General features: G+C 38.5%; 1 protein-coding gene across 4 annotated transcripts in view; it reads left to right on the forward strand.

Annotated features, from left to right (window-relative positions):
• The window catches only part of diaph3 (diaphanous related formin 3), a 317,511-nt gene that overhangs the window by 234,250 nt on the left and 67,336 nt on the right, over positions 1-15,925 (forward strand). For all 4 annotated transcript variants that reach the window (XR_016148350.1, XM_089124819.1, XM_039673952.2 and 1 more), the window contains one exon: positions 9,942-10,077. Coding sequence is in view for 3 of the 4 variants with exons in the window: in XM_089124819.1 (XP_088980945.1) it covers positions 9,942-10,077 (136 nt within the window). In the remaining variant the exon portion in view is untranslated. The remainder of the gene's footprint in view (positions 1-9,941; positions 10,078-15,925) is intronic.

Here is a 15,925-nt window from a genome sequence, read left to right on the forward strand (position 1 = left end):
GCTGCCACTTTAAGAGCTGTATGTATCCAACATACTGTTATACACACGTTCACTTAAGACATAACCGACTGTTTGTCAAGGTTACTTGCCTATGTAGGCATTTTGACATAATTTTGTGTGACTTTGTCCGTTCCCGTGCAAGAAGACGAGAGAGAACTCGTTTTAATTCATCCATCCATCCATCCAAGTTATTAATGCTCCTAATTGTACTTTCTTTGATATCGGTTGTTGATATTAGAGCTTTTTAATAAGTATGAGTTCAAGTACAATATCAGGTCTGAAGTCTTCCCCCAATTTGTCTGAGTTGCTTTTTAATGTAAATATAAAAACAAAATGGCCCCAGTTCATCTAATGCCAAAGCAATTACTGTAGCAAAAGTAGATTCGGCCACTGTAACCGTTCATAGCGTGTCTATATCTCCCTGAATTTTCTCCTGTCAAATCGAATTTGATGCCAATGAAAGGGGGAAATAGCAAGGGCCTCGCTTCTGGTACGAATGCAGAAATTAAGTTCAAACGATGACTAGAAAATGGAGAGCGGCTGTTTAATGAGAAAACAGACAATTTTGGGCCAAGGGAGACTGCAGAGTTCCATCCTAATTTCTGCACCCTATGTTTATCTCTTTCCCTTCGCTCTCCACCTAAACACAGTTAAAGGCCATTTATGCAGATGAGAAGCGAGGAATTTTATCCCCTTTTGACTGGGAGAGTGGGCGGAGTCTAATCAGACACATTGGTCTTGGCAGGAGCCGAGCAGATTTGTAGAAAGAGTGGCTTCATCAGATTAGCAGGGTTATATGAGGTAGGCAGGCAGCTGTTGTGATCTATATTAAGGCATGTCTTATGAGAGCCCTGGCTTTGAGTTTAGAGTTTGCCAGACATCAATCACTTGTAACAGCATTTTAGACTCTTTCCGACACACTTTGTTCAGCTCACATGGAGTCGTCTCTCGCGGTGAATGCTGATTTAAATACTCAAAGAGTTACAAGTGCAGAAGTTTGCAGAGACTGAGAAACAAAAATGCAAACATTTTGTTCCCTTGTTTGCAAAAAGCAAAAAAACATGGTATTTCTAGATGTTTTATTTAAGATATGGAAAATAAAGTCACTAGAGCAGCTTTGCTGCACTGCAGATACAAATAAGGCTTCAACTTAATTCATCTCACATCAGTTGCAATCTGCTTTGTTTGTTTTAATGGTATTCATCTAGTTTTGTTTTGTGTTATTGCCTGTTCACATCAATAACGATAACTATATTAGCGTCCTCATCTTTGCATGAAAACATTCAGCTTATTATAAATGGTGCTGCGGAAATATATAGGGTGCTTTAATATAGTGTGGATTTTTTATTGGCCGTCAATGTTTTTATCATTCATCAGCTGGCCAAAAAAAAAGATCATTACAACTATATTGTTCCCCTGTGACATAGCTGTGGTGTGGACTTCACTATTTGACTGTTTTATATATTTTACATATTGACCGCTTGTATGTTGTGAGAAGTGTGTGATCTGTGTTACGTACTGTTGTATACATGCTGTTCTTAACCAATTCCCCCTTGTGGGATTAATAAAGTGGATAAAGTAAACTATTCTTTATATAATTACAATGATTATTACAATTTTATAGGTATATAAAACAATACCAACAATACAAGCGGTCAATATGTAAATTTTATAGGTATATAAAATTGTGTTAACAGGTCTAGAAGGACAGATTTATTTCATTTTATGAAAACGTTAGATTTTAAGGAGGTTATTCCATCCCCTGACCTGATGTTAATGTTCTTATGCTTGTATGTTTAAGATTTGTTCTGACCTAGAACAATCATGCCCACAGTGGAAACTCATTGAATGGAGTCGGATTAGGCACTGTATCCAGTGACAGCAAAAGGGGTATGTCACATAGTGGTTGATGGCTGGTATTGTGCAGCATGTCCGGAGAGAACGAAGCCCAGCAGTTCAGGTTCATCAGTAACACTTTGTAATGGTGCGTGGGGTGCAAAGAGATAGATAGTGTATCCTGAGGAGTTTCCTCGCCTCAGCTGTGTGTAGGATTCTCCCCTTAACCCCTCATCAGTCATTTACACACACGCACACAGATGCTGACTATGACTAACAGCAAAGACTGTGTGTGGTAACCTCCATCCTCTCATGCTCTTTTTCTCTCTCCCTAAACTCTCATTGCCTTTACTATGTGCATTTATAAGAATTCACTGGTATTATTCACTGCTATTATTAACTCTTTAAAAAGCAGTAATAGTTCAACCCAAAAATGTCATTTCTGTCATTTACTCACCTTGATGCGATTCCAAACACATACACAAACGAAATGGAAGTACTGATATCTTAAGGATATTAAAGCGATTCATACAATAACTGTGTGTGAGAAACAAACCAAAATTTAAGTCAATCACTTTCTCTCCAATGAGCAGGCAACCACTGCAGATTATTAAATCAATGAATGGAACATTGGCATCTTATGGAAAAATCAGATAAATTCTAACATTTTGTGAATTGTATCTTGTTCATTGAAGAAAATAAAATCTCACTCAGAAGAATGATTCATCCACCAATCTACATTGCTTGGATCTTATAAGTTTTACTTACCTGGCCTTTCAATGGAGGGACCCGAAACCTCTCAGGTTTCATTAAAAAAAAAAAAAAAATTGTTACAAAAAGTCTTATGGGTGCTGTTGGATGAACTCTCCCATTAAGTGCCATTAATCAGAACAGTCCTTCAGCAGTGTGGCAGGGAAATCCGTCTCTGTTAAGGCACATCGTGGCATCAGACACGCTCACAGCACAGAAACTGGATCATGCCCCTGTATCTCTGATGCTCGCCTAGCCGGGGAATGACTTGGGCACTGGCTTTGAATTACATTAGAATAAATCAGGGGTGTGTGTATGTTACAGTAATTGCTATTGATTCAGACTGAAGTTACACCTTTTCAGTATTTATTCAGCATTGTGAGATTTATTTCTATCTTTAGCGCTACATTATACTGAATTGAAAATAATCAATATCCAGTAGTATTGTGTGTGTATGTCCTTTTCAGGCAGTGATCTCAAACTCTGGGCCACAGCCAAGTCCAACTGGTGTGTTTGAATAGGGTTGGAGCAACACTTTGCAGTGCTGTGGTCCTTCAGGTACTGAGTTAGAGAGCACTGCTTTATAGGCCCAATGCCTTGTTAACGTAGTGGACGTAATTCCAACTGAAACAGCAAGCTTAGACGGGGTATCCTCTCCCTTTTCAATTATCCAATAGTGTTTCGTTTACCTCACAAGACTGCAAGTGGTACTTGACAGCACCATGGAAGTGAATCCTAGCTCTGATGATATGTTGAATTCAGTAGTAGAGGTGTGAATAAATTGAAATTGGAAAACAGAATAAAACTTGAGCATTTGAGTCACCAACTGAACACACATCTCCAACCTATATTGCTCCATGATGTGTCTGTCAACGATCGCTTTGGCCAGGTGGTATGTATACACTTTCGATTTTAGAGAACATTTAATTGGACAGAAGATGTGATGAGAAGTCCACGGTAATGTCATAAAATCCATGATCCATTTTAGCGGAAGTAAGAGACTAGGTTTTGAATGCTTGTATCTCTTAAATGTGATATTTGTAATTATTGACCCTCTGGGGTCTGAGGTGTCTTCTGGGTCCTGAAGATGTGCTTTTTTCAGTTGCGTATAAACATATTAATGGCACACTTGAAATTGTGCCATTAACAATTAACAAATCTGTCCAACACAGCACTGTTAACATTAAGCAACATAAAATACATTTTAAATAAACCAAAGCACAAACTGCACAAATCTGTCCAACACAGCGCTGTTAATGTTTGAAACCCAGAATAAAAAAATAAAAATAAAGTTACGGGGAATGCTCTCTACACACGCAAGGTCTCTTGCTCGCTTACCTCTCTGCTGCGGTTTGGAGCACAATATCATTCTCACATGCACGCTCGCTGTAGATTACGGGATATTTGAACTAATTTGTGGTATAACTCTCGAGTGACTCAACAGGTAGATGTATAGATAGACTCATCTTTCAGGCATTTGACCAACCGGGTTGAAATCGTGGGTATGGCGTGAGAGTGGGTCAAATGCGTGATTCTCCCGCTGAATTTGTGAGTTGGCAGCCCTTATAAGGAGCCTTGCACAAAGAATGAGAGACATTTTAAAAAGAATGGCTTTTAGATTGTTTAGATTTATTTACAACACAACATAATCCAAAGATACTCAACAAAGGACAGAAAAGAACATTTACTAAACACACTGATCTAAAGACAGAGACTTGGTCAGTCACACACCGTTGTATCATTCCTAAAACATGGTAGGTTACACATACTGGTCATCTCCTAGGTGTTTTCATGAGAGAGACTCATGTGAATGTTTAAGTCAGCAGGACTCATCAGTGGCATCTGGTCCTTTTTAAAAATATTTTTTTAGAAAGAAAAAAAAAACCTGTGAACATGCGACAGTTATAAGTTACATACAACAAGACAGAGAATTGGTAACATGTGACAGAGACTTGGTGAGACACAATATATACTAGTTACAAAGACTTGGTCAGTCACACACCATAATACATGTATACAACATTTTGTTACACAAATAAAAGAAGACATTAAACAATTTTGAATGATGTGATATATAATGTATTATGTAAGATCAAAATCAGCTAGAGTATTTTGAGTTTGTTTCGCATTCATGAGAAAATAAAAAGAGAGCAGATCACGCTGGCTTGATTGCCGACCCTAGAAGGTTAAAGCTAAAAAAAAAAATGTAATTTTTTATTTTAGGGGGCCTTTAAGGTCTCCCAGAAAATTTAAACTATTATTTCCACTGATTAAAGGTTTTGTGACCTGTAAGTTTTAACCTATAAGTAAATAAATGGATTCAGCTCATAGTTCTTTAGAAAAATATGAATATGTTTTATGCTTTCTTAGTTTAACAAACTGAACTTTTTGAATAGCAATAAAAAATGGTGTATAAAAACATTTAATAATGCCATTCAATGTGGAAACATGCATTTCTTCTGTTGTGGCGTTTTGTGAGTTTCTTTAAGAGCTTGTTCTTGTCAGTATGTCTTCTATCTGGTGTTCAGCCAGGGATTAGACCAGCTCTTATGTTATTATTTTGTATTATGCCATTGAATAGGCATAATGGAACATCCTCAGACTCCTGCTCATTTTCCTTGGAACTGTTCTTGAACATCTAATAACTAGTTTACTCATCGTTCAGCATTGGCCCATCTGCTCCTGATTGCTGACTCACGCCGGAGCTTTTGTACACCGAGTCGCTGTCGATTAATCGTTGCATGTGAGTATGGTGGCCACTGCTCGAGAAGTTGGATGGACATGCCTGTCACATACTGTTCAGATGAGGCTGCTGGTCACAAGCAGTACTCAATTTTTAAAAATCCTTGATTGCAATTTACCCGTGTCGAGTAGCCGGAAAAATATCGGAAGTGGTGCGTTCCAGGCATGAGAATCCATGAACTGCATTATTAGACCGTTTTCTAATGCTACTACATGCAGCATCCCGATTCTCCTACTATGCCCTAAAAGTATGTACTGTTTTTGTTTAAAAAAACAACAACATACTTTTGACTATGTAGTGGAAGAGGAGGCTAGCTTTGAGATATACTACTTTGTCATAATTGCATCTTTAACAGAAACAGCAGCCCATCAATCATATTTTGACAGGTTGCCGACAATAAAAAGTATGCACTTTCAGAGTGAAACTTTGCACTTAGTTAATTTACATGCATGCACTGGTTCACTCTACCTCAAGTACGTAACATTACAATAATAATGAACATAAACAACTTCAAGGCCACTGACTTGTACCACCTGACTGCTGCAGGTTCGTTTCAGCATTGATAGCGTTTCCATTGAAAAACATAAATTATCCATCTCTTACAAATGACTGTAGCTATGGTGTGTACCCGGGTGGGTAGGACATCATATTGCATTCGGACCGAATTCCACAGAAGATGTATCTATCAGTACGTATACTCTACATACGTGTTATATTTCTTAAACAAATCACCTACCTTGCATGTAATGTGAATTATTTAATTGCCTCATTTTCTCTATCAGTGAAGGCGTTCACTAAATCAAATTAGGCTTCTGGCAGAACATTTAGAAATGTGTGGAAATTTGCATTTGGGCAACACCAGTGACAACTGACAAGTCACAAACAGTCTATTAGAAGTCTAGAAGTGTTGAAGAAAAGGTAGGATCATTATGAATCCCCCTCTTGTATTAGTGTTCATATTGATGTCCGTGCTACAGAGCGTGAGGTCACGCACCGCTGCTTTTCATTCTCCTCTAATTCTAATGAAAGTGTTTAAAGTGCTCTGTGTGCGCACAGTCACAGAGCCATGGAGAGGAAAGCTTATTTAACCCACCTTCCATCTCGCTATCTTTCCCCCCTCGTCAGGATTTACTGTGATCGCAGACTGTGGCCGTAATCCGCCACATGCAATGGGGAATAAGCCTCGTTATCATGTGACTTATTCTCTGTCTTGGCCTGCCATCAATAGCCATATTTCCTGCTCATTTAAAGGACCACTGCTCCAACTATGGATCAGTTGGAGATCTGTGAGCTGTGCAAAAAATAGACGGCGACATCTGCCTTAGCCATTTACGAGGAGTTTTAGAACAGGTTTTCCCATGGGACAAATATTAGATATGATGGTGAAATTCTTTAATAGGACAGCAAAATTATGGGTTGGTGTGATAGTAACAAAGGAGGGTTTCAATGACCACTCAGAGAGTTTGTGTGTAAATATATATTAGGGGTTTGCAGTGGAGCCAATATCTGTATCTGTAACAATCTCAAAAGTATTCGCATCTATATTTTGAAATAACCAGAAACGTTACAGTTTCTTGAAGACTGTTATATCTATGGTTTTACTATCTGTTTTCTTTGTAGTAATCACTGAACAAATATCCATTAGCCATGCACTTTCCTGAAAATAATTCCAAACTTTTGAACATTCATCAACCAATTAGTTTCAAGCATTCAATAGTCACGTTGACATATAATAAACTATAATTTATAAGAAAAAAAAGTGTGTGTGCTTAAGTGGGCTTAATATTTATCCATTTGCATGTTTCATTATATATGGGCCCATACGTCTGTAAATGCATTAAACTTCTTTTAAAACCTAGTAAAATGCAGTACTCATACCCTTATGTAAATTATTGAATTATGAATTCAGGTTATTCCTCAGCGTCTTTATTTCTCCATTTGCGTTGAACTCTCCTCTCCCCACTCTTTCTTTCTGCCTTTTCTCATTAAACCTGTCCGTCTTTTGCCTCTTACACCTTACCTTTGTGTGAGGTGTGCCACTTGTTCTGTTCCGCACACTTAGAAATACATCCATTATCTGGAGAAGGCTTTTAAGGCTGAAGAGAGAAAGAGCCGGAAAAAGAGGCATAGAAAGAGTTACAGTAGGACAAGGTGACTGCTCTAATGATGTTTCTTTCTGATAGCTTGTTCTGATTGCCCAAGTGTTCTTACACCTAGAAAAGTAGCCCTCATCAAACCAAAATAGGAGTTATAGATTTCAAACAACCCTCTCCAACCGCTAATGGTCCAAAAAGAAAAGAAAGCAAGCAAGGAGGGGAAATTTTTGCTCAGTTCTTGCCCCCCAGATCTTCTTGAAAATGTCTGAAGAGCTCAGAGCGTTGTCAAAACCTGGGTATAAAATGGCTTAGTTAATGAGAGGTCTTTTTCTCACTTTCTGCCACTTTACTCCACAAAATGAACCTTTGGTCTAATAACACATTGGTACCTAGTCGACCGTTCTCTGAGATTTCTTTTCATAATCAAATGTAAAGAGTTTTATCTCTAACAACGGTTTAGCGTACAACACTAGTATATGTGGGCATATAATATGTAAAATCTAGGGCCCTATGATTTCTGCGATGCAGAAAACACGGTCAGAATTGCGGAATCCAGTCCCTATTTACGGAATTTACTCTAGAATATTTCACATACTTTGTCAAATTTTTTATAAATAAATAAAAAGTAGATAGTAGACAGTACTAATACTAACACTATAATAATAATAAATTATCAAAACTTTATTTTTTATGGAATAATTCATTTTACTTTCATGTTTTAATTTTAACAATTAAGCTCATTGTGTAGCACGTTGTTTAACAAAGCTTTGTGTTTGTTCAGTTTCATATGATTAAATGATAAAATAAATGAATGTTTTCTGTCCTCATTTGATTTCCAGTAAAAACACAGTACATAATTTGTATGGGGAAAAACTTGTCATAAAAATTAATCAAACTGGTTTTATTAAAATTATTGTTTTTATTTATTGAATTAATTAGATTTGCTTTTTGATTGTTGACATTTAATTAAAACATTAACAAATTGAATCCATAAAACTTTAAACAGGAAAAAAAAAATTAATTTGAGGGAAATAAAAACATTTCATAGTGTCCTAAACATGTAATGTTTGTTAAACTTTTAAGAAATTGTTGTTAAATTGTATAAGTTTCATGATTTCAATTAGACTTGCTTCATGATTTAAACAAATAAATAAAAAAATTAACTAAAAAAAGAAAAAAAATAAACCAGGGAAAAAAAAAAAAAAGAATCCAGAAAAATTTAAAGGGAATAAAAAAATAACATAGTGAGGAGAGCAGCCCACTTATATACAAAAAAAAAATGTTACTTCACAAGTCTTCAGGAGGTCTATAATTAAACTTAATATCAGTAGAGTAGCAAATCTCACAAAAATAGGGTATTTGTTGTGAAATTCTATCTGAATAACAATGTTTTATGTGGCTTCAGCTAGCTTAAGCACAAAATAATTTGTTTGGGTCAGTCAGGTGTTTTGTTGCTGCAGGAAATGGCAATCTTAACCATGTGACTGGTATGGATTCTTTGAAGTATCAGGCCATTTTGGCAAAGAGTGTGATGCCTTCAGCATGTAATTTGAAGGTTGGACTGTCCAGCAAGACAATGATCCCAAGCCTACACCCGAGTCTTCCAGAACATGGTTCAGGGATTGGGCAGGGAATGTCCTTGAGTGGCCGTTTTAGCCTCTAGATTTAAATCCCATTGAAAATCTTTGATAGGATTTGAAACAAGCAGTGGCAGCACATGAAGCACAAAATGTCAGTGAGCTGGAAGCTTTTCACATGAGCAGTGCAGTGGGCTAAAAGTCCAATAGAGAGGTGTCAGGATCATCTGAACACTTGCCAGAAGCATTTATTTGGAGGGTTTAAAGGGTAAAGGATGTTCCGCCATACACCGACTTTTGGGGTTAAATAGTTTTTAACATGGATGTTTGAGATTCAACTTGGTTCTTGGTTCTTAAAATCATTCAAATGTCTATTTATAGACTGTTTTCTGAGGTCTTAGTTTGGTGTGTTCCACTCAATTTTATTCACATCACCAGATGTGTATATATACAGTATGTGTGTGTATATGAATTTTCACAGTAAATCGACATGATTTGCACAATAATTTCAACACACTCACTAATGCAAAAAAGAAAAACATTAACATAAAAATAATTTGTAAACATTTGTAATAACTATTTACATTATAGGCTAAATATAACCAAGGAAAATAAAATAATGATAAATAATATCAAAGCTATTTATGGCATAAATATTGTGCTGTGGTTTTGTTTTACAGTTAACATAGATAAAATGTCTCATCATAATAATTATTTATATTATTTTATTTGAAATAGAAATGTTTTGTTACATTATGCATTTCTTTGTCACTTTTTTGATCAATTCAATGAGTCTGACTAAAACTAAAAGTAACTTGCTGAATAAAAGTATTCATTTCTTTTAAGGAACTTGTACTCGCCTTTTTGTTTGTAAATGGCAAGTTTATCTTTACCCTGTTTCCTCAGTAGTCTGCTCTATCTCTGCTTTTTTCTCTCCAGCAAGCAGTGAAGGAGAACGTAAGGAGAAGAGAGGCGGAGGAGAAGCAGAGGAAAGCGAGGATAGCCAAAGAGAAGGCAGAACGAGAGAAGCAGGAGCGGCAGATGAGGAAAAAGAGACTGATGGAGGTCAACACAGGTGAGATGTTTATCAGTCACTCACTGAAAGTTTTCACGAGAGTGAGCAATAGAAAAATCATTTTTGAAGATGGATGAAACGAATCCCTGCACACGCACATGGGAGCTTGCTTTATGCAGACAGAAGAGTGAGAGCGTATGTGTGTCCTGTTGTCAAACTGTTACCATGTGAACAGCCCATCGTTCTTATAATACCACAAACGCAATGGGCTTTCATAATGTCGAAAACGTTACTTTGTAGTGTTTGTCAGTTCTGAAACATGCCGATCTGCATTATTCACTTTCTATAATGTTTACACAGGCTTTTTTTTTTTTTCTTAGCGAGCATCTAACTCATAATGATGCAGCGTAATGCATGATAATATTAGAGATGTGATTGAATTACAAACAGGTTCTGTGCACTCATGAGACACACATGAAATGAGTTTGTTATAATATGTTGCCTCTCGTGCTTGCCTCCTGCTGTTTGAGGAATGTGTGTGAGGGTGTGTACATACTCGCAGCGGGCTCTCAGTGTTGACTGGGATGAGTTTTGTGTCCGTATCGGGTCTCACGCTGAGTCAATAAAGCAGAAGAGCAGCCTGCGTGCATTCTTCATGCACTTAATATACACAAATACACACTTACAAATGAATATGTGGAGTGTGGTACGATCAGTAGTGAATCTAGTGTTGAGTTGAACTATGTGGGTGAGTGAGTAAGGAATGCATGATGTATTAGTGGTCATATTACTATCAGCCAATGAACTTGACTTCAGTGTTGTTGTATGAGTCAGATCACTGAAATAGCCCCATATTTTAAGACAATAAATTGTAGACAGATAACCTTGATACCCACATTACTTTTTGTTGGCCTAACTATTGTTAGTTGAATAAAGTCAAGTAAACTTTATTTATATAGTGCCTTATTCAATACAGATTATGCAATGAGAATGATGAGAGTGATTGGAAAGCTGCGGTCTGGCTCAGCTGACAGTTTCTCCAGAGCGCCTAATGATGATTTTCACGCTTTGCACTGCTTCCCTCTCCTGAGGCGCCAGACAGTTTGACAGAATCTCTTCGAGGCCAGCCAATAGTCCTTCTCTATGGCCTCACCGAACTCCACCCAGGCCCGAGTTTTTGCCTCCATAACCACCGGGATGCAGTCCGCTTGGCCAGCCAGTAACTTTCTGCTGCCTCAGGAGTCCCACAAGCCAACTAGGCCCGATAGGTCTGCTTCCTTAGCTTGACAACATCCTTCACTTCTGGTGTCCACCACCAGGTTCGGGGATGGCCGCCTCGACAGGCACCCACAGTTCCAGCCACATCTCCGAGTGGCCGCTTCGACAATGGAGGTGGAGAACAGAACATGGTCCAATCGGACTCAGTATCAGTATCTAGCACAGAAGTCCAATAACTGAACACCACTTGGGTCAGGTCAGGGGGGCCGTTCCTCCCAATCACACCCTTCTAGGTGTCACTGTCGTTGCCCACGTGGGCGTTGAAGTCCCCCAGTAGAATGACTTTCCAGCACCCCTCCCAGAGACCCCAAGAATGCCGGGTACTCTGCACTGCCATTTGGCCCGTAGGCACACATGACAGTGAGAGGCCTATCCCCAACCCGTAGGCGCTGGAAATCGACCCTCTCGTTCACCGGGGTAAACTCCAACACATGGCGGCTGAGCTGGGGGGCTATAAGCAAACCTACACCAGCCTGTTGCCTCTCACCGTGGGCAATTCCTGAGTGATGAAGAGTCCATCCTCTCTCAAGGAGTGTGGTTCCAGAGTCCAAGCGGTGCGTAGAGGTGATCCTGACTATTTCTAGTCGAATCCTCTCAACATCACGCACTATCTTAGGCTCCAACCCTGCCAGCGAGGTGACGTTGCACGTCCCTAGAGCTAGTTTCCGTGACCAGTAGGGGTGCACGATATATCGAATCAATATCGTTATCACGATATCACGTTGCTCGATATCCATATCGAAAGTGTCGCGATATTTATGCAATATTTTGTTTATGATGCGTCTGGTCCGACATGCACCGTTGCATTTCCCCCCGACTCATTTCCTGATTCTCCTTCTCCATAAACAATATAAAAATCAAGAGAGGTTTAACTTTTCATGCTACAGATTTCCCACAGTGGTCAGAAAGAACAGGAGAGACACTTTGTTTTTCTCAATATAAAGTCGCTACTCGCTCCAAAGCTAACCGCCGTCACTCTCTCACTTCTCCCTTGCTCTCCTACCACACAGTCCCACACACACACACACACACTTGCCCCGGCTCGACGCGCACACCAGCGCACAAGTAGCCTATAAACATCAGGCCACGGTCCACCTGGCAACTTCATGCGTTTTCACTGATCGGATAGCTATCTGATTTATCAAAATACGATCTTCAATTCCCGCGCTATATGCAGATTTAATGGAGTGCAAGCACGTCACCGTCACGTCAACAGTTATGAGCTGCGTTTTATGATCATCAGGTAAAATAAGATCAGTTCGTTTATTTACTTTTAATGAAGATAACTGTGAAAAGCGTCTGCGACTTACTTTCACTTTGATTTGCGATAGTTTGCGCGTTGGCTTGATGAAAAGGAAATGTTCAACAGCTGCTCATCTGCGGTGATGCGTGTTGCAGTCACGCGCGTCGTCATATCTGGCCATAACATGACAAGCCTGTAACGTTCTCATTTTTAGCGTTTTTGGAAGGAGTACATTTTACATTTGTGGTTTATTCAATAACGAGATGCATTTACATTTGTCCAGTTTCAACTGAAATGCGGCCCAGACCGCCTCCTGAAGTGGTTTGAGCGATTAGATTCAAATACGTCACAAATGCGTTTCACAGGGCATTTACACCTGGTCTTTTCACGATCAGATAGCTATTCGGTCAAAGAAAACGCATATAGTGGGGTTTATGTTGCATAGTGTGTTCTGTAGACTTGCTATTTATTTATTATCTTTTACAGTGTAGTGTACACAACTAACATGTCCTGTTCTGTTGACATATTATTTAGGCCTATTTATTAATGCTGTACCAGTCCAATATGACTGTCAGTTGAAATAAATCTTATGTTGTAAGAAAACTTGTTTTATTTATTAATCTTTTTGATGCGTTTTCCAATAACTTTTGTATTTTTTCATCCGTTTAAAAATATCGAAATTAATATCGATATCGCAATATTCATTATCGATATCGCAATATCACATTTTTGTCAATGTCGTGCACCCCTAGTGACCAGGTATCGACTACTGCCCGGTCCTCTCAGCACCGGCCCTCCTGTAGGTTGTGAGCTCATGGGAAAGCGGCCCCACGTCGCTCCTTCGGGCCACCAGGCGCTCGCATACAATCCCCAACCCTGGGCCTGGCTCCAGAGGCCAGGGGGACTGCGCCATACTGGGTGACGTCACAGTCCTCGGTTTAATTTTACTCATAAGGGTTTTTTGAACCACTCTTAGTCTGACCCGTCGCCTAGGACCTGTTTGCCTTGGGAGACCCTACCAGGGGCTTATAGCCCTGGACAACATGGCTCCTAGTGTCGTTCGGGTACTCAAACCACTCCTCCAAGTTAAGGACATTTAGCAGTTCAAGGAGAGGCATTCTCTCAAGGAGAGGCATTCTCTCAAGGAGAGGTATTATCTCTTAATCGTTCCAAACATGAGAAGCCTTTATGAACCTTTGTCCAACAAAAGACAACATCTAATGACATATTTACTCCAAACTCGCTTCATAACGACAGTTGAGCCTCCTCAGAGATAATGTGACTTCTTACACATAATAAGGTACACAACATATTATTTCATAGTGTTCTATACAGTGATAAAGGCTATGTTGAATAGATTTGAAGTATAAATATACTTAATTATCATGTAATAACAGAGAAGGCTTGAACTCTACATTGTCATAGCCATGTGTTTAATCAAGTAAAGAGTATCAATCTACTGTTTATTCAGCTACAGCGATAGTATGATACCCATAGGGATTTCCTGGAATGGCTTGTGGGGCATATTTGGAGTTTCTGCGTGAGAGAGCCCTCTGGCTTTCAGATAGAGCAGCATTTACTATCGATGCACTGACAAGCTGCACATAAAATAAACGCAGATTTATTTCAATAATCATGCAACCCTAAACTGCATGTAACATTTTCAGTAAAAAAAAAATATAAATGTATATTACTACATGTAAAATGTGAACATATTTGATAAATGCTGCATTTGATCAACTTCATCTGCAGTAAAACTAACACTGTGAACTCCACTACAGTAAGCAGAAATTATCTAAGTTGATGAGTCCCCCAAATGCAATCAGCAAATCTTGCCAGTCAGGAAGCCAAGGCACAGTCGGACTTATTTCCTTTGCTTCAAAGGGGTCAGAGGGTGGAAGTTGAAAATGTTTGACCTTTAAACATCACTTGCAGGACGAGCCCCATAGAGTTCTTACCATTGAATATTGTGAAAGTGCTTTTAGAGGTAAGCTAAGAAATGAAGTTTACATTTTAGGAGATTTGACAGTTTGTGTGATGGTGGGTGAGATCTGATTTTATTTATTTTTGTATCTGTTTAGAAGCATAATCCTCAGTAGAAATGAATAAGTCAAGGTTTTTTAAAGGGTAGCCACTGAAGGAAGTCTGATTCTGCTGGGTTTTGTTTTAGAATATTTGTCTTCTTTCTTTTTTTACCCTCCTTTGAAGGACTGCTGTCCTTCACTTTCATTTAAAACACGTCTCAGGGTTTAAGTCTCTTGAGCAGGTCTCTAATAAACCTTTCTAGTGCAGATTTTATTAAATGTCTCATGACACAGTCATTCAGATCCAAAGTGGTTTTGTTTCAACTTTGAGATTCTTCTACAAGGGTTTACTGACAACATGTCACCGCTAACTTTCCTCAACAGGGGGCACTACACACTGTCCGGGCAGTCAGCGTCTGAATTATTTATACATTTAGATGAATTCAAGTTTTATCTCTCTGCTTAACTCACTTCCACTCTGACTATATCCTCAAAAAAAAAATCTTTTCTTTTCTTAGACTTACTCTGTCTTATACTCTGTTGAATGGTCTCCCCATCCCAATGTTATGCGTCTCTGAGCATAACTCTATTTAAACTATCTTCTCTGTTCGAGTCCAAGTACACTTCATTCAGCCTGCCAGGGCATTGGAAGCATAGGACTGGTTTCATTTGTTTAACTTAATTTTAATGTTATAGGGCCAAGAGCTGAACCCAATATTTACAATATAGTTGGGTAGCACTTTATTTTAAAGTGTCATTGTTACAGATGTTACATGCAGTTACTATAGTAGTAACTATAAATGATGCATAATTGCATGCAACGAACCTTAAACCAAACCATACCTTACTCTAATCCTAGTTACTTATTAATACTCAGTATAATTACAGTGCAACAAAGAGACCTTAAAATAAAGTGTAAGCAATACTAATGTTAACCAGTATTGTGAATAATGCAATGATTTTAAGGATTTTTGTTTAGATATTTCTATATTGTTGCATATTAATACAAATTATGGTGTGCCATTCTTCTGTTTAGTAATGAAAACCTTCCTATTTAAATTTTCTGTATAGTTTTGAATCTGTTTTGTGACAGTGGCTGTTAATGGGGAAATACTGGGGGAAGGGATCACAATTTGAAGCCATTTCAGTGCAAATACAAACATTGCAAGACATTTGAAATTGTCTAAAAGCTGAAAAAATATCAAGATACTGAGTCTTTTTTTTTTTTTTAAAGAAAAAGATACATCACCCAGGCTCATTTCTAAAGTGTCCTGTGGGTACTTCCTCCCTTATTTGTGTCTGCTCACTCCATCTCTCTACCTCTCTTCTCATCCTTTCATCAATCAAACACCAGCAGTGTCCT

Source organism: Pimephales promelas, chromosome 21 (assembly GCF_988280905.1).
Source record: "Pimephales promelas chromosome 21, fPimPro1.hap1.1, whole genome shotgun sequence".
Lineage (NCBI taxonomy): Eukaryota > Metazoa > Chordata > Actinopteri > Cypriniformes > Leuciscidae > Pimephales > Pimephales promelas.